Below are 18,978 nucleotides of genomic sequence, written 5' to 3'. Positions count from 1 at the left end.
TCTTCCTTTGTCTGTTCAGTACCATAAACCACAGCCAGATTAGTCTTCGTAAGTAGTAATGTCCCATTACGCTCCTGCAGTGTGGCGTGATGGAAGGACCTTCGGCTTTGGATTTAAATTGCAGCTGCAGCGTTTGCTATTAGTAAGTGAGCAAAATAATGGACAAGTACAGAACCCCTCGAGTTCACTTTCCACCTTACTCCATTGCTCATTTTTGATGAGCATCTCTAAGTTGATTGAATAAGTCTTTTTCCTGTAGCCTGAACATGGTGGGCAGTGATCCTGTCAGCATTTCTTACCTCCCTACATCTTTGACCGTCATAAATTTTGAGATCAAAAGAAGCTGCTTATCAGAAAATGTTCTTCAACCCTACTTTGAGGCTACTGAAATTTAAATGAGGCTGTGTGTCATTTTCTGGGTATTGCTAGACAACTTTATCAACCTCTCTTATTCAGTATTTGTGTAAGGATAATATGAATATGAAATTACATCATTAAGAAGCTTTGAATTCTTTAGAAGCAAATCTTTTTTATTTTCGCTACCACTTTTCCCTTTCTCAAACCCTGTTTTTGTCTTAGAAAGTAAATAGTTTTGATTTCATTTGCTATTCACAAAACCATGTTGAACTGCTGCTAGCGATGGTTTATATCCTTCTGATTTAAAAAATAGTTGTTTTATAACTTGAGAAGAATTCCACTACTGCACTTGTTGATCTTGAGGCAGCATCAAGAAATGATGTGAACAGTTTTAGAGTTCTGAATAGGCTGCATTTCTGATACTGGCTTTGTTTATGCAAAGGAAAGTAACAAAGGTAGTTCATGAGTGTCCAGTATAGTATCTGCTAATGACTATACCAAACACTCCTAGATGTGACTTAATTCAGGAACTATAAGAGCATACTTAGTTATAATATAGGCAATTTATATTTGATCAGGCACAAGGCTTCCATTTCTAGTTACCTATTAACATTTTAATATTAAGTTTTAATAAGCATAGCTATTATGTTTTTAATAGGATGATAGGTTTTAAGATTTAAATGAGTCTACCAGTCAGGATGATGAATTAATTATTTAAAGGCACTACCAGATCAAAGTAATAACTTGCTTTCCTTTTCTGAGGAGTAAATGTTAGACTGGAGGGTATTGTTCAGGATGGCTCACTCAATCTTCCTGGGCTTTAAAGGGGTTGAGGGTCCAGAGGGATAAGGCTACGAGATGCCTCTATTAAATAATTCCACTTGAAGTTGCTTTATATATATATTTTTTTTTTTCTTTTTTTTTAAGGTAAGATTTTCCATTAAAAGAATGTGCTAAATAATAAAGAATGGTCTTTGAATGCCATGGTTCTTGTTTCCTGGGAGGGAGCCTCTAAATCCCTAGAATTTCCTGAATGATAGGAGCATCTTTCTTACTCACTGTGAGTTCCTAAGCATATACCTTTGTTAAGGGTATACTCAGCATGGGGGCTGGCCACTCCAGAAGGAATAATGTTGTGATTAGATAGTTGGGGCTTTGAGTCACATGATATCAGCCCCACCAGGAAGCACGGAAGGGACTGGAGATAGAATTCCAGGAGATGGTTAATCATACCTTAATAAGTAAACTACTAAAAACCCTGGAAACCAAAGCTCAGTTGAACTTCCTCGTTGGTGATTTTAGTGGTGAAATGGCATTAGTGATTGAACCTCAGTTCAACAGTCTTGGCACTTCTGGTTTGCTGCTTTTCTGGGCCTGTAGCTGAAACACAGCTGAGGCCTAAATGTCATTAGTTTGAACAAAACTCTGTCCCTGTGGTCAACAGAGCCAAGGCTTTGTTCTTAAGATAATTTGATGTGGGCCAGAATCTCCTTGTCCTGAGAGCTTAAGGGAGTGGTTATGCAAAGTCTTGAATGGGAGTAACATGAGGTTATTCTTTGGCCTACTTGTTCCTCCTCTAAGTGGGGGGTGGTCTACTCTTACCAAACAGCAAGTGAGATCCTGCTGCCCACCGCAACCCTCTAGGCAAAATTCCGGAGGGAGAGGTTTGGAGAAAAAGAAAGGAGTCTTTATTCAAAGGCCACACAATTTAGGAATAAGAGCTTTCCACATCTATTAGTCACTTCAGCTGATCAACTAAGGCTGAAATCTTTAATTCTCGAGTTCCAGCTTTAATTGCTTATGCCTGTCTGTTTTAAGGCCAAAACCTTTAACTCTTGAGTTCCCCTCTCATTCACCTTGCTGGTTTTTATTTACCTTATTTCTATAAGATTAGTTTACAAAATAAAACAACATAACATACAAAAGCTACAGAATTTTGGAAGAATGGGAGGCTTCTGCATCAGAGATTGTCCCCCTAGAACACCCAAAGAAAAATAACCCTGCCACTCTTTGCCAGGCCAGAGCAATCCTAGACTGTGCTCAGAATTCCTTTTCCCATTTAAAATACCATCCTAAGTGAAATAAGCCAGTCAGAAAAAGACAAATACCATATAATTTCACTAACATGTGGAATCTTATGAACAGACTGAGCTAACAAGGAAAGTGGGAACAGACTCATAAGTGGAGAGCAGACAACAGCTAATGGGAGAGTGGAGAGGTTGAGCAAAAAGGAAAAAGAACTCATGGGCATGGACAACAGGGTGGTGATTGATGGGGGTGGGGAGTATAGGGGACTAAATGGTAATGGAAAAAATACAATAAAGATTAAATAAAAAATAAAATAGTTCACAGTCTTGACTATAAAAATACATTTTCTGAATCCTTTTGGAGCAGGGTTTGTCTTTGACCCTTTGGTCTCTATTTTGATTTTTTATTATTAGAATGAAAGTATAAGAAATACAATAAAATAGATAATGGCCAAGAAAATAAAACTCAAATGTTAAAGTGTTGGTGAATGCTTATCAAAACTCTTTCAATCGTGTAAATAAATGGGGGTGAGAGGACTTGCGCTCCAAGAACTCGCTAACCATCTCTTCCTTCTTCCCTTCCTTAGCATAATTCTTTTTACTTTTAGCTTTAGTTAGACAACTGCTATATTACTGCAGTATCATACTAAAAATTTAAATAATAAAGGTGAAAAGAGTATATTCTGAGCTACAGAATCCCACTTTTCTCTGAAAAAGAAAATACCATCCTTTGGGAAACTCAGATGGCTACATCACGGTTGTCCCGGCATTCTCAGGGTAAAGAGAGAGCCAGTCACTGCCTTCCTTCATTTAAATCTCCGGCCCATAATTCTATGCACACTGGAGGCATTCAGCTTCTCAGCCAATCTCATCCTAGACTGTTCAGTGTTATAGGGTGGTCAATGATATGGACTGTGAAAGAATTCACAAAGAGAAGAAAATGCAGAGGGCAAAGTTTTGTATTTTACTTCCCCAAGAGAGGGAAAGGGCTAGGTGCAGAGATATGCACCAGCATTGAGGGATGGGGGCTTTGAGCTTTTACTGGATTACAATTGGATTATAAAAGGGGGGGGAGCTCTTGCTGATGTGTGGCCCCTAGGCTGTTGGGGGTGTTGCAACATAGGAGATTTTGGGTATTTTTGAATTTCAGGTAGGTCTTCTGCAGTTTGAATATGGTATTCCTAGATGGTGGTGTTTTGACATTTATCTGCCTTGGTATCCTCAGAGCTTCCAGGACCCGTAGTTTGGTGTCTCACATTAATTTGGTGAAGTTCTTAGTCATCGTTATTTCAAATATTTCTTCTGTTATTTTTCTTTATTTTCTGATATTCCAGTTATGTCTATATTGTACTTTTTGTAGTTTCCCATAATTCTTGGATAATCTGTTCAATTATTTTTCATTTTTTTGTTTTTGCTTTTTAGTTTTGGACATTTCTGTTCACATATCCTCAAGCTTAGAGATTCTTTTCTTAGTCATGTCCAGTCTACTGTAGAGTTCATCAGTGGCATTCTTCATTTTATAGTAGTTTTGATTGCTAGTACATCTCTTTGATTCTTTTAAAAATTTCCATCTCTGTTTACATTGCCTTTTTGTTCTTACACAATGTCTCATTTTTTCCATTAGAATTCTTACCATATTATCATAGTTTTAAAAATTCCTGGTTTGATAATTCCAACATCCCTGCTGTGTCTGAGCCTGGTTCTGATGCATGTTTTGTCTCTTTAGACTGTTTTTTGCCTAATACGTGTGCCTTGCTGGGAAGTTAGACATGGTGTATTAGATAAATGGAACACCAGTCTGATGGTAAGTTGTCAGTGGAAAAGGATTCTGGATTCCTCTGATAATGTCTCAGACTCATAGTGAACCTCTGCCACTGGAATGTGAATTACTCACATGGTTATCCATACCTCCTGCACCCCTTAGCTGGAACAGAGTGGTCAGAGTGGGTTGGAGTTGGGTATTTCACTTACCTAAGATGTGTTAAACTCTGGTAAAACCCTAGGTGGTTAGTGGCTGGTAAATAGTTTCTCTTGAGACTAATGGGCCTTATTAAGAAGAAAATGCTCTGATGTCTCCAAAATGGTTCCTATTCTTCTCCCCCTGCTGGAAAGGCATGGAAACTTTTCTCCTGTAAAACTCACAAAAGTGTGGGACTTCTTTGACTGGGCCCCTGTAGAATTTTGACTCTCAGACTTGTACTCACTTAGCTTCCAGTAATTTTTTTAAAACATTTTTGTTGACTTAAGCGACAGACAGACAGAGAGACAGGCATCAATTTGTTGTTCCCTTCATCCGTGCATTCTTTGGTTGATTCTTCTACTTTCCTTGACCAGGGATTAAACCCACAACCTTGGGTTGTGGGGAGATGACGCTCTAACCAACTGAGCTTTCCAACCAGGGCAATTTGTTACAGTTTAAATTTTCATGTCCTCAAACTGGTTTCTGGTGATGTTTCTGGTTATGGGTTTCTGCTTCAAGTTGTGATTCTGTGTATCCACCTGTCTTTGTTTCTAATTTTGGGAGCAGTGATTTGCCCTGTGATCTCACTTCTAAGGGATCTAAGAAAAGTTGTCAATTTTTCACTTTTTAGTGTTTCACTTGTTAGAATGGAGTGATGATTTCTAAGCGCCTTACATGCTGGACTGGGAACTGGAAGTAATTCATTATTTTTAATACCTGCATCTCAACTATGTCTTGTGTCTCCTTGTCTAGAAAAACTTGATTTGCCTCCAGGAAAAAAAATCCTCACGTATTTTCTTAGGTGGAGGCGAGATGGTTGTTAGAGCCCTTGATTAAGGAAGGCAAAGTAGGGACCTACCTACATTTCAAACAGCATTAAACCCATTCCACTTAACTTTAAGTCTTCTTTATTCTTCACTCTGAATTGCAGACTTACCAGTACTTGAATTTTCTGGGAATTCAGTGGTGTAAAAAAGTCTGGTTCTTATGCTTTTTTTCTTATTGTCAATATACGAGTAACGTTTCCTGGATCTTCTGAGTGATTTATCACATACCTATATTGTTATATAGCTTTTGAGGTATTGTTGCTTTTCATGTTTTTCCTGTCTTTATATCTTTAATTTGTCAAGTTTTTATTTAAAGGACATATTTAGTTCAAGCTTGTTTTTCTTTTGTTCATTTCCCCCTTATCAGAACCCAGAATCAAAACTAGATAATTAATTTAATTACCTGAAACATTTTACAGAGATCTGTGCCTAGGCATATTCCTTCACTGGTAAATATAGCTAAGAATTATTTGATAATGAAAATATTATTTTTGTCTTTCTATGTGCAGAGATAGACCTGTATATAATTTTTTTTTAATAAAGAAAAACCAAGGGCTTATTCTTAACACTAAGTAATAAGCAACAAATGTGAATGGGAAAAATAATAGTGATATAAAGGTGCCCCTCCTTCCTTTTAAGGATGAACTTGAACATCTTATTAACCAGACTGCTGGCATTTATTATGATTTGTTATTATTTGATTATACGACAATTTCATGATTTGAATATGATTATTTACCTCTTATGTATATGTAAAAAATAATATTTCTGCAATTTCTTTTTATCATATACAGAGAAAGCAACGAGTGAGATGAATACTGCTGAAGACTGGGGCCTCATTTTGGATATTTGTGATAAAGTTGGTCAGTCTCGCACTGGGTAAGTGTCGCAGAGTTTCAAAGGATTTTTATTCATTTTTCCTTTTTATTAACATGAAATAAGAATCAGAAGATTGAACATATTACAATTATAACTTTTATTTATTTTTATATTTATTTTTAATTTAATTTTATTTTATCCTCACTCAAGAACATTTTTTTCATTCTTTTAGAAAGAGAGTTAGGGGGAGAGAGGGAAACACTGATTGGTTGCCTCCCATACGTTTCCGGACCGAGGATCTTTTGTGCCCTGTCCGGGAAGCGAACACACAACCTTATGGTTATGGGACGATGCTCCAACCAACTGAGCCATGCTAGCCAGAGCCAATTACAATTTATTTTAAAAGAGAGTGTTTTTCCTTGAAAAATGTGAAGAATCATCCTATTTAGATTACTTCTTATAACCAGTTAGGGTAATATGACTAAAAAAATGTCAGTACTTTAAACTCTCTTTCCTCCTGAAATCTAGCCTTTTCTACTGATCTTTAAAGTCATCAGGGATTTCTCAGTTATAAAGTGTGGTGGTGATTTCTGAGTTCTTCTCTTTTGTCACATCACAACATTCTACCCAGCTGATCAGTGATTACTGAAAGAGGTACTTGAGGGAAGTAGAATATTAAACTTTTTGGCATATGGGCTTTTGTGCTAGAATACAGAGCTTTCTCAACAGTTCAGTGAATGGATTGACTGGTAGGTAGAGTAATGATTTCCTTAATTCCCAAGCTAATAATTCCCCAGCTGTTAGCAGCCTTATTTATGCCTTCTTACCTCACACATGGTGTCTTATTCATGTACTTTCACCTGAAAAATTTTAGGGAGCACTACTGCGTTATACTTCATTCTTCTGGTGGTAATATTAACCTCTGATGTACCTTCTTTGGCTTTTCTTCCTTCCCCTCTAAATACAGATAGTTTCTTAGACTTTCTTTGATCCATTTTTCCCCTAATGCTTTTTTCTTTTCTAGTACCTTTTCTTTTGAAATCTGGCAACTTATGTTATGTAGGTAACATATGTTTTTTCAGCTCTAACTTTTCGCACTAGTCCTGTGGATACAGCGTTATTTCTGGATAATCATACTGTATAAGCCTTAATCTCACCATCTCTAAAGCTGAACTCCTGTCTCTTTACTCTTTAAACCTACTTTCCCTCTTTTGTTCCCTGTTTCTGTTAATGAAAAGATTATTCTTTCATTTGCACTTAAAACCTCAGTCAACTGCCACATTTATTTTTTTACCTAGTTCTGTCAGTCTGCTTCCATAATATCTCTTAGAATGTTGATGCTGTAAAGTCTCCTTAGTTAAGTTCTTGACCATGGCCAAACCAGGTTGGAGCAGTTTCTCTTCAAGTCCCTTTTACCCCTTCACTTTAGCCCTTTTTGCCCCTAATGTTCACCTGTTAGGTTCCCCAAAATGTGGCCTCCAAATGTGGCCTTATCCATCCCTTTTGTTGTCTTTATAGTGTAGTATACTGTCTTGTTCTTTCTGACCTTGTTAGTTCCTTAATATAATCAAAATTTGAGTAGCTACTGTGTTCTTTGTACATATCTATTCCTTTTTCTGTATTTCTCCTCTCTCGACCACTTTACTTGAAACATTCTTTACCATGCATGGATTTGTGAATTGACCTTCTGTTACTTCTTTCCACTTCATCTCATATCCAGTTGCTGTACAAAAACTGTGACGATGTTATTCTCCTTCCTTCTGTATTGAACTGTCTAACCTCCTTAGGCCTCTAAATCATTTTTTTCCCCAGTTACTTCTCTCATACATACCATTCTTTTCAACTCAAGCATTTGAGTTGTCAGTGCTTTTCTACCTTAATGTAGTGCTATTGGTCATTCTGTTTATTCAGTGTGGAATATTTTCTTCTAACATTTCCTATCTGTCTCACATCCTTCCAGTCCCATTATAGATATTATTTCTCCCACAGAGCCTTTCCTTATTCCCTTTACTGAAATCATATTATAGTCCTCTGAATCCTTAAAGCATTATACCAAAACAATTCTTACTTGTTTTGTCTTTTATAATAGTAATTTATATCTATTTAGTAGACTTGGATTTGTAGAATGAAAGGTCCATGAATTTTTATTGTACAGAGGAAAGAAGCAAGTAGCTTAGTGGTTGAGATGATGGACTTTGGAGTGAGACTCCCTCGGTTCAAATCCTAGCTGTTACCCCCTAACTACTTACACGGGGTAAGTAACTTCCCTTTCTAGTTTGCTACATAATGAAAATAATATCTTGTTCATAAGGGGCTTGTTTTGAGTAGTACCTGGCACATGGTTAAATGGGTGCATCTCTTCTTTTTGATTAAAGTTGTATTTTGTAAGACAGTTTGTTGAGGAGTGAGTATAGGCCTAGCTCCATCCCTTTGTATTTTGGAGATAAAACTTTTATCTAACATTCCAGTTGCAAAGATTCTTCTCTTTTTTTTCACTCTGTTGGTTTTCTTTATCTTTATTTTGGTGTTCTTCATTTTGTAGATAATTTTTATAATTTGGTTAGTTGCTTGACATAAAAAGACAAAACTGCATTTCATTACTAGAAATATTCCTTTTTTTCTAGTTAAAAATAAATTTATAATTCATCTGAAATTCTGTATGATGGGTAATGAAGATGAAGCAACCAATTCGTTTTTCTTAACTAGAAACATTTGTTTTTTTCCCCCTATTTTATGTTAACTAGAAACATTTGTTTTTTTCCCCTATTTTTTTTTTTATGATGAGAACTTTTAAGATCCACAATCTTAGCAACTGTCAAATATGCAATAAAGTATTGTAATGGTAGTCACTATGCCATACAATACATCCTCAGAACTTCCTTATAGCTAGAAGTTTGTACCATTTCACCACCTTAATCCATTCTGTCTGCTGCCCCCGCCCAGTCTGTTCTCTGTTTCTATGAGTTGTTTTATGTTCCACATATCAGTGTGATCATAACAATATTTGTCTTTGTTGACTCATCTCACTTAGTATCAATGCCCTCAAGGTTCATCCTTGTTGTTCACATATATTTAAAATGTACTTATTTATAGCTTTAAAAAACTTGTTTGTCTTTTTTTTAAAAATCCAGTATCCATAGGTCTAGATACATGCTCATTATTTATTTTTTAAATTTAGCCAACATACTTTCTCTCAGTATATTTCTTAATATTTCAGTCATCCTTTGGGAGTTTTAATTGACATTATGCTAAATCTATAAATTTACTTAGGATATATTTTCAGCTTTGCTAATTGAAATAATGAGGGGTGGTTTTATTTTTCTTTTTAATCAGTATTATTTCCTCTTCCTTCCTCTCTTTTTTTTTGGCAGTATGGCTCTCTAGTTCCTTTAAATTTTTATTAAATTAATTTCTAAGCATTTATTTGTGTAAATGCAATATTCCTTTATAGCATTTATTAATAAAGAATTGTGTGAAAATGATTGAATAATAATTTATATCATTCTAATATTATTGAAGTTATTTTTAAATGTCAAACACTCCATATTTATTCTTATGTGTGATTTCTCTTCAAAAATGTATTACATAAGCATCAGGGCCACTTTAAAACTCTCATGGACACTTGGTACTTTTGACTTCCTGGATTCCTTTCTCCATTAAAAAAAAAAAATTATGATTTCATTGTTGTAAAGACAAGTATGTTATACATTAAAACATTTTTGTGGGCTCCTAAAATAATTGTGAGCCCTTTAGGCATTGTGCCTGTGTGCCCAAAGATTGTATTATAGAATTGAGTTATATATTATCAGGGTAACTTAATAATAGAAAATTATTAAGGTTTTTTTTTAGGTGCACAATAAACTCTGGAATATGTATGAAGGAGTTCCTAATATGTCATTTATTTGTTGGTTGGTTGATGGATTGATTGATTGATTTGAGAGGGAGAGAGACATCGATGTAAGAGAGAAACATGGATTGGTTGCCTCCCATACTGTCCTTGACTGGGGATCGAACCCTAAACCTAAGTATGTGCTCTGATGGGGGATGGAGCCGCAACCTTTTAGTTCATGGGAGGATGCTCCAACCAACTGAGCCACTCTGCCAGCACCCTCTCTAGAACTTCTGGTCATCCCCAACTGAATCTCTTTACCTATTAAACAACTTTCCATTCTCCCTTCCCCCAGTGCCTGAAAACCACTTATAATTTAGTTTTAATCTTTTAAATCATTTTATAGTTCGTGTATGTAGAAAACTTAATGGAGATCTATCTGATTTATATTTTCTAGGAACCTAGATACATACGTTTAGATATGGGTTGTTGATGGTAGGAAGGTTGTCAGTGAGGTATTCTAGATACCTGGTATGCTTTAGAGAAGACTGAGACGTTATTGGTGTGAAAGAGGAAAAGGGGATATGAGTTTTCATGAGACAAATTTAGACAGGGTAGGTCAATGTAGAGAGAAGTTAGGAATTGGAATGCAATTTATGAGGTTATTTTTATACTAGGGAATAGTCTAAATTTTGTTTTAAGTATTACCATTTGGTATTAATCTGTTATTTTATAAAGTGTACAAATCTATTTAAGAGGGCTGATTTAGGGATGGTGAAGGGAACTTAGGAAAAACATTTTTCTTTCAGGTATTTTTTTAAAATCAAAATGATTTGTAACCAGCAATATATTATTTAATGCATAAACAAAATAAGTCTTTCTTCCACAAGGAGATAATTTGTTTTTCTTTTTTTGTTAACAGTCACCTGTTTAGAGTTCTGGTAGTTTGGAAAATATTCTCAAGTTTTAAAAGGAAAAAGCCATTTCTGTGAAGTTTTCTTTAGTTAGAACTATGACCCAGAAACAGGGCTCCCAGTGGTGTATCGAAAATCCCCCCTTAATGCTTCCTCTTTTTAAAAAAGCTTACTGTTCTGTTCTTTAATTTGCACATGTGTATGTGTGTGTCTTCGTTGATTTAAAAAAAATCATAGTATCTTTATGTAATACAAGTGTACTTTGTTGTTTTAAAAATAGATACATATTCACATGGCTCGAAATTTAAAAAATTTCAAAAAGATGAACATTGACAAACCTAACTCCTATCCGTTTCCCTTTCCCATCCTCTCTGGGTAACCTCTTACATTTCTTTTATGTTTTTCATTGTTTCTGTAGACATGTTGTATACACTATTCTACAGCCTTAGAAATGTATTTCTTTTAATGGGTATTACTGAAGTATTACATTGGTTGTAAAAATTGACAAATTTAGAAATAATTTTCTGGTTTAGCATTGGCTCTGATTAGTGGCATGTAGAATGTTTAACAGAACTTTAATAATTATTAATTAAAATTATTTAATGATTTCAAATAATTATATCAATTTTAGGAAACCTAGTAGATGTAATTCCTGTTTGCTTCACATAGGTTATAGGGTTGGTTTGTTTTGTCTGAAATGTTTGAATATGCTGGACTTAAAACTTTAGAAACATTCTGAAAATATTTTTCTGACTTCCTGATACATTCACATGATTTTTGGTTTGTAGTTCCAGTGTATGAGTAAGTGCTGAAAAATGCCTAGCCAGTGAGGTCATATGATAGACTGAAAAGTCTGTTTATTATTGAGAACTTTCAGAATGATAGTAGCAGTTTTTGTTAACATGTCTTCGCATAATAAATATCTTTTGTCTTTTGATTTGTTTATATAATATGTAAAAAATGTGAGTGTGTAGCTATTGCTTATTCACAGCAAAGTTAAAGTTCTATAATTGACAGATTAATTTGTGCTATTATTTTATGTATTGATTTAATCTTTATTTTTTTTCATTACCATTTAGTCCACTTATACCTACCTCCCCCCAGCAATCACCACACTGTTGTCCATGTACATGAGTCCTTTTTCCTTTTTCTCAGTCCCTCCACCCCCTAACCACCACCTCTCACTACCTGTCATCTGCTTTCCATCCATGAGTGTGGGTCTGTTTTGCTTGTGAGTTCAGTCAGTTCATTAGATTCCATATATGAGTGAAATCATATGGTATTTGTCTTTATCTGACTGGCTTATTTCACTTAGCATAAAGTTCTCCAGGTCTACCCATGCTGTTGCATGAAGAAAATTTTCTTCATTTTTCCAGCTGAGTAGTATTCCCATAGTAGATGTCCCATAGTCGTTTTATCCACTCATCTGCTGATGAACACCTGGGCTGCTTCCATATCTTGGCTATTGTAAATAAAACTGCAGTGAATATAGGGGTGCTTGTGTTCTTTTGAATTAGTGTTTTGGATTCCTTCAGCTATATTCCCAGAAGTGGGATCACTGGGTCAAAAGGAAGATGCACTATTAATTTTTTAAGGTATTTCCATACTGCTTTCCACAGTTGCTACACCAGTCTGCATTCCCACCCAATAGTGCAAGAGTTCCACTTTCTCCACATCTTTGCCAGCACTTGCTGTTTATTGATTTATTGATAACAGTCATTCTCATAGCTGTGAGATGGTATCTCATTGTGGTTTTAATTTGCATTTCTCTGATATTTAGAGACATTAAGCATCTTTTCATATGACTATTGGTCATCTGTATGTCCTCTTTGGAGAAGAGTCTATTCAGGTCCTTTGCCCATTTTTTAATTGTGTTGTTTGTTTTTTGGTGTTGAGTTTTGTAAGTACTTTATAAATTTTGGGTATTAACTCCTTATCAGATGTATTGGTGAATATGTTTTCCCATTCTGTGGGTTGTCTTTTAATTTTGTTGATGATTTCCTTTGCTGTGCTAAAACCTTTTAATTTGATACAGTCCCATGTGTTTATTTTTTCTTTTGTTCCCCTTGCCTGGGGATATATATCAAAAAAAATATTGCTATAAGCAGTGTTTGAGATTTTGCTGCTTATGTTTTCTAGTAGGATTTTTATGGTTTGGTTCTAACATTTAAGTCTTTGATCATTTTGAATATATTCTTGTGTATGGTATAAGAAGGTGGTCTAGTTTCATTTTTCTGCACGTATCTGTCCAATTTTCCCAACACCATTTATTGAATAAACCATCTTTAGCCCATTGTATGTACTTGCTTCCTCTGTCGAATATTAATTGACTATAAAGGTGTGGGTTTGTTTCATTGATCTACATTCACAAATCAATAAATGTGATTTACCACATAAACAAAAGGAAGGATAAAAACCACATGGTCATATCAGTAGATGCAGAAAAAGTTTTTGATAAAATCCAGCACTGATTTATTATCAAAACTCTCAGCAGAGTGAGAATAGAGGGAACATAGCCTAAACATAATAAAGGCTATATATGAAAAACCCACTTCCAGCATCACACTCAACAGGCAAAAAACTACAAGCATTCCCCTTAAGATCAGGAACAAGACAGGGATGTCTCCTATAGTCCTTGCCACAGCATTCAGGCAAGAAGAAGAAATAAATGGCATCCAAACTGGAAAGGATGATATGAAACTGTCTTTATTGGCAGATGACATGATACTATACATAGAGAACCCCAAAGATTCCACCAAGAAACTACTATAACTAGTAATGAATTCAGTAAAGTAGCACGATACAAAATTAATACCCAGAAATCAGAGTTGCATTTTTATATGCCAATAATGAACTAACAGAAGGGACATTAAGAAAACAATCCCATTTACAATTGTTTCAAAAAGAATAAAATACCTAGGAATACACCTAACCAAGAATGTAAAAGACCTGTACATGGACTATTATAAGACAGTGAAGAAAGAGATTGAAGAAGATATAAATAAGTGGAAGCACATACCGAGTTTATGGATAGGAAGAATTAACATCATTAAAATGTCCATACTACCCAAAGCAATTTATAGATTCAACTCAATTCCTGTCAAGATTCCAATGACATATTTTACAGAACTAGAACTAATATTTCAAAAATTTATATGGAACCACAAAAGGCCCTGCATAGCAACAGCCATCCTGAGGAAGAATGAAGTTGGAGGAATCACACTACATAATGTCAAACTATACTATAAGGCCATAGTGATAAAAACAGCATGGTGCTGACATAAAAACAGACACATAGTTCAATGTGCTATTATTTTATATCTTAACTGTCTTTGCTTAGACAAAGTATTGTTGGCTGAAGGTGGAAAACATGCTTTTTCTTAACTAAGGGATCTATTTAGGTTATAAGGATTTTTATTTATTTTTAATTTTTATTTATTGATTTTAGAGACAAAGGGGGAAGGAGGGAGAGAGGTGAGGGGGATAGATGGGGGAGGGAGAGAGAGAGAGAGAGAGAGAGAAACAGAGAAACAGAAACATCTCTTTGTTACTTCATTTATCTTTGCATCCACTGGTGGGGTTTTTTTTAATGTACCCTGACCGGAGATCAAACTCACAACCTTGGCATATTGGGATGATGCACCAACCAACTGAGCTACGTGGACAGGGCCCTAGGTTGTAAGTTTTTGATTCTTTCAAACAGAATTGTAAGGGTAAAATTACAGCATTACTAATATTTTGTGAAAAATATAAGTATAAGCATTTTGGAAAGAGTTTGTTAAAAAATGTTTTTCATTGGCTCTTTATTGTCCTGTCCTGGACCTAGATGGGCTATAACTTTTTCTGGCATTCAACTGGAGTTTGATAAAATACTGTATTCCTCACTTTTTAAGGAAAACATAATCTCTGACCTAGACTTCTTCAAGTTGGAAGGGCAGCATAAAGGAGAGAATTGGTTCTCTTGCAATACATATTTTATTATGATCATGTCTTTAATTTCTGGGCCTTAATTTTCAGTCTTTTAAGTGCTCTTTTAAGAATAATAGCCAACATTTATTGCCCGCTTATTGTTTTTCAGATCTTGTTTAAGTCCCTTATAAACATTTAATCATCAGAGCAGCTCTAGGTACTGTACATTTTTCCAGTTTATAAATGAGAATCTGATCCATATTTGAGATTCATTAATGTAATTTAAAATAGGAGAAGAGACCAACCAGAAATAAAGTTAAAGGACTTTTGTAAAGCCTGATCTTGATTTCCATGTCTCTTTCACTTCTTAATATCATAGAACTATGGTGGTTGGTTTTATTATTTGACAAATGGTAAGCACTGGCTGGGCATTATGCTTTTTTTGTACAGTGGTGAATAAAGCAAGTATAGCCTTTGCCATCAGATGTGGTGACAGTCTAGTAGTGGAAGACAGGAATAACCAGGTAAACAAACAATGGGCTAAGAAGATAATGAATCAAGGGCTTTAGTGGAGAACAGGAGGGGAGACCTACTTAGATTTTTCAGGGAAATTCTGGTGTGAGAGGATAACATTTGATGTTCAAGTTGAGAAGAGGGAAGCAGCTGAAAGCCAAGGTCTTAGGCAGCGGGAAGATCATCTACATGAATGCTGCACGGTACAGAACACTTGGTACTTTTTAGAGACTTGAAAGATGTGGAGTAGCTGGAGCAGAGGTGCGTTGCCCTTAATGAGCACAGAGTTGGGTATAAGAGAGGATGAGTGAGTTAGAAACATGTAAGGTGATTGAAATTGTGATTATAGAGGGTTTTCAGTTATTGGTCATGATATAGTCTAGGCTGTGACCGTGACAGTTAATAATACTAAGGGGGGATAGAAGTTGAAAAGCCAAGATATCGGAAGCATCACTTACATTATTAGTAACTTCTCTGAGAGTTAAGATAGAAATAATGTTGGAAAGAGTGGCAGTCAGCCAGGAGTTAAAATCATTGAGAGATGAGGAGGCCGTTGAGGTTTTATAAATGAACTATAACAAGATTGTCTGACATGATCAGAACTGGACTGTTTTGGGAAAGAGGAGGGGAGAATGATTTGGAAGTAGCAAGGGATCAAAGAGGACCCATATATACCTCATTTAATGTACACACAAAAGGGGTGGAGGGACAAGTTACCACTTGAGATGGCTGTAGGAGTAAGTATCCTGCTTGGAGAGCCAGGTTTCTGTGGAGCAGAAGGACCAAGGGCCGTGAATTCTAGAGAATATAGCTGAAAGGTTTCTAAAGTTGTTAATGGATATGCAGAGCTGTTTAATGATAGAAAGGATCATCTGGAGCTTCTCAGTAGGGACTGATATAAACAAGAATAATAGGCATATGTTCTCAAATTCTCAATTACTGGGTAGTAGAGGCCTTCTTTTAATCTCTGCAGACAGAACATTGGAGGCCTGGAAAGGAGAGTAGTTGGGGCTTACTCTCTGTCGGCCTCTCAGCCTCTCTTCCTCTCTCTGTCTCTCTCTTCTCAAAAAGGACATTTTTTCATTGCTTTTAGAGAGAGAAGAAGGAAGGGAGAAAAGAGAAACATCCATGTAAGAGAGCAGCATTGATTGGTTGTGTACTCATACGTGCCCCAACTGGGGGTCAAACCTGCCAGCTGGGTTTGTGCCATGACTGTGAATAGAACCCACAGCCTTTTGGTTGTGGGACCATGCTCCAACCAGTTGAGCCACACCAGCCAGAGTGGGGCTCTTTTTTTATTCCTTTTCCTAAAAGTGAAGAGGCTTGAGGTGGGATGGGCTTATGTCAAGTCAAAAGCTCACTCTTACCCTTTACTGAGTTGAACATCTTTCTCTATTTTTAAGAGCTGTTTGTATTTCCTTTTCTGTGAATTGTATCTTTCCTGATTTCTAGGAATCCTCAGCTTATTAGGAACATCTCAAATATGAAGGGTTGCATATATGTGTATATATACATATATATATTTCCATTGACCTTGCTTTGTTGTTTGTTTTCTGTTTAGAAGTTTCTGATTTTTATATAGTTGAATTTATCAGTCTTTTCTTTCAGTTTTTAGAATTTTGAGTTATTCAGGAATTTTCCACGGTTTTTGTAAAATTATCTCATTTTTTATGATTTTACTTTTATTTTCTAATTAATAGACTTTGTTTTTAAATACAATTTTAGGTTAAAGAAAAATTGAGCAGATAGTACAAAGAATTCCATGTACCTACTCCACTCCCCTCATACAGTTTCCCATATTATTAATATCTTGCATTAGTGTGGTACCTATATTACGAGTAATCAACCAATATTGATACATTATTATTAACTAAAATTTATTGTTTATATTAAGGCTCACTCTGTTGTACAGTTTTATGGCTTTTGACAAATGCATAATGACATGTGTCTATCATTACAGTATCACACAGAATATTTTCACCATCCTAAAAATGTTCTGTCCTCCACCTATTCGTCCCTTCCCCCTCCCCCCCGAACCTCTGGCAGCCTCTAATTTGTTTTGCTGTTTTTGCCATTTTCAAAATGTCATATAATTGGAATCATATAGTATGTAGCCTTTGCAGACTGGCTTTTTGCTAAGTAAACAAAAGGTACTGAAACTTAACTTATGTCTTTTTATGGCTCGATAGCTCATTTCCTTTTATTTGTGAAATATTCCATTATAGGCATGTACCATAATTTATTTCTTCACATGTTGAATAACATCTTGATTGCTTCCAGTTTCGGATGATTGTGAATAAAGCTTCTATAAAATACATTTATGTACAGTTTGTGTGTGTGTACACATAGGTTTTCAAGTCAATGAGGTAAATAATTAGGAACGTGGTTGTTGGATCATATGGTAAGACTGTGTTTAGCTTTGTATAACACCATCTAACTTGTTTTCAAAGTCTGTACCTGTGGTTTCAGTTTTACAGTTAAGTCTTTCATCTATTTGGAATTTATGCTATTATATACTGTAGTATGAAGTATTGCTTTAACTTTATTCTTTTCTATTTGACTTCTCAAAAGTTGCAACATCATTTTGTTAGTAGTCCATCTTTTTCCTTTCTGATTATAAATGCTGCCTTTATATATTACATTTCCATATGTATTTGAATGTATTTTTTGAATTTTCTCTTTGTCCCATTGGTATGTGTCTATTTATGTGCTGCTACCACATAGTTTTATTTGCCTTATAATACATTTTAATATTTAGCAGGGCTAGTTATTCTCATTGTATTTTTTTCCTGTAGTCTTTCTAGATAAGTCTTGCCCCTTCCTACTATCCCCAGATAAACTTTGGGATTGGTTTGACTATTTTAAAAACAAAACTGGCCCTTGTTGGTGTGGCATAGTGGATTGAGTGCTGGCCTGCAAACTGGAAGGTCGCAGGTTCGATTCCCAGTCAGGGCACATGCCTGGGTTGCAGGCCAAGTCCCTCCAGTTGGGAGTGTGTGAGAGGTAACTGATTGATGTTTCTCTCTCTTTTCCCTCCCTTCCCCTTGTCTAAAAATAAATTAATAAAATCTTTAAAAAAACCTTTCTTACTAAATTGGCTTTGTTTTTAATTAATAAATTGTCTTTATGATATTAAATCTTCATCTCTAAGAACATAGCGTATCTTCTGCTTATATCTTTTAGTAGTATTTTAAAGTTTTTCTCTAAATCTTACACATTTTTGGTATTTTCTTACAAGGTATTCTGTCCTTTTTGTTGCTAGTGAAGTAAAGTCTTTAACTGCTTGTTGGATGGGAATTACTTTTTCAAAGGTAGACTATATTATTACATCTGTGTATGCTGAAAAGAGTGACTCATCATAAAAGGGAAATTAAGATGATGAGAAAATGGGGATAGTAGCAGGAGCCATGTTCTTGATTAGGAAATAGGATCTGATTAGATTTGATTTTGTCATCTTTATTTGCCCTAAACGGTGATTTACTTTTGTATTTTAGTATGGTTTTTAAAACAGTATATATTTTATAGAATAGGGTCTATAGTGACTGTAGAGATCATTTCATGGATGAGGTAACTAAAGTTTTGAGATTTTAATGTGACGTAGTAGAAGCAAAATTAGAAGTCAGGTTTTTTACTCCCAGTTTTGTTTTTTTCTCACTCCTCTAGGCTGTGTCCTTCAGTGCCTATAATGAACAATTATTTGAAATTTAAAATCATGAACAAAGACATAGCAATTTTATTTTGAAGTTTTTAAAGTTCTTCCCTCTCTGCCTTGTGTTTGACTGGAATATACCTCAGTGTTATATAATCTGGAAAATTCAAAATA

General features: G+C 35.3%; 1 protein-coding gene across 1 annotated transcript in view; it reads left to right on the top strand.

The window, feature by feature from the left end:
- The window catches only part of STAM (signal transducing adaptor molecule), a 62,484-nt gene that overhangs the window by 7,490 nt on the left and 36,016 nt on the right, over positions 1-18,978 (top strand). Inside the window, exon 2 of the mRNA XM_054593102.1 lies at positions 5,966-6,050. Within this exon, the coding sequence (XP_054449077.1) occupies positions 5,966-6,050 (85 nt within the window). The remainder of the gene's footprint in view (positions 1-5,965; positions 6,051-18,978) is intronic.

This window comes from Pteronotus mesoamericanus, unplaced genomic scaffold (genome assembly GCF_021234165.1).
Source record: "Pteronotus mesoamericanus isolate MK-2021 breed Mesoamerican mustached bat unplaced genomic scaffold, CSHL_Meso_final contig_130, whole genome shotgun sequence".
Lineage (NCBI taxonomy): Eukaryota > Metazoa > Chordata > Mammalia > Chiroptera > Mormoopidae > Pteronotus > Pteronotus mesoamericanus.
The sequence above is the reverse complement of the archived record's forward strand: the minus strand, read 5'-3'. Positions and strand labels throughout refer to the sequence as shown.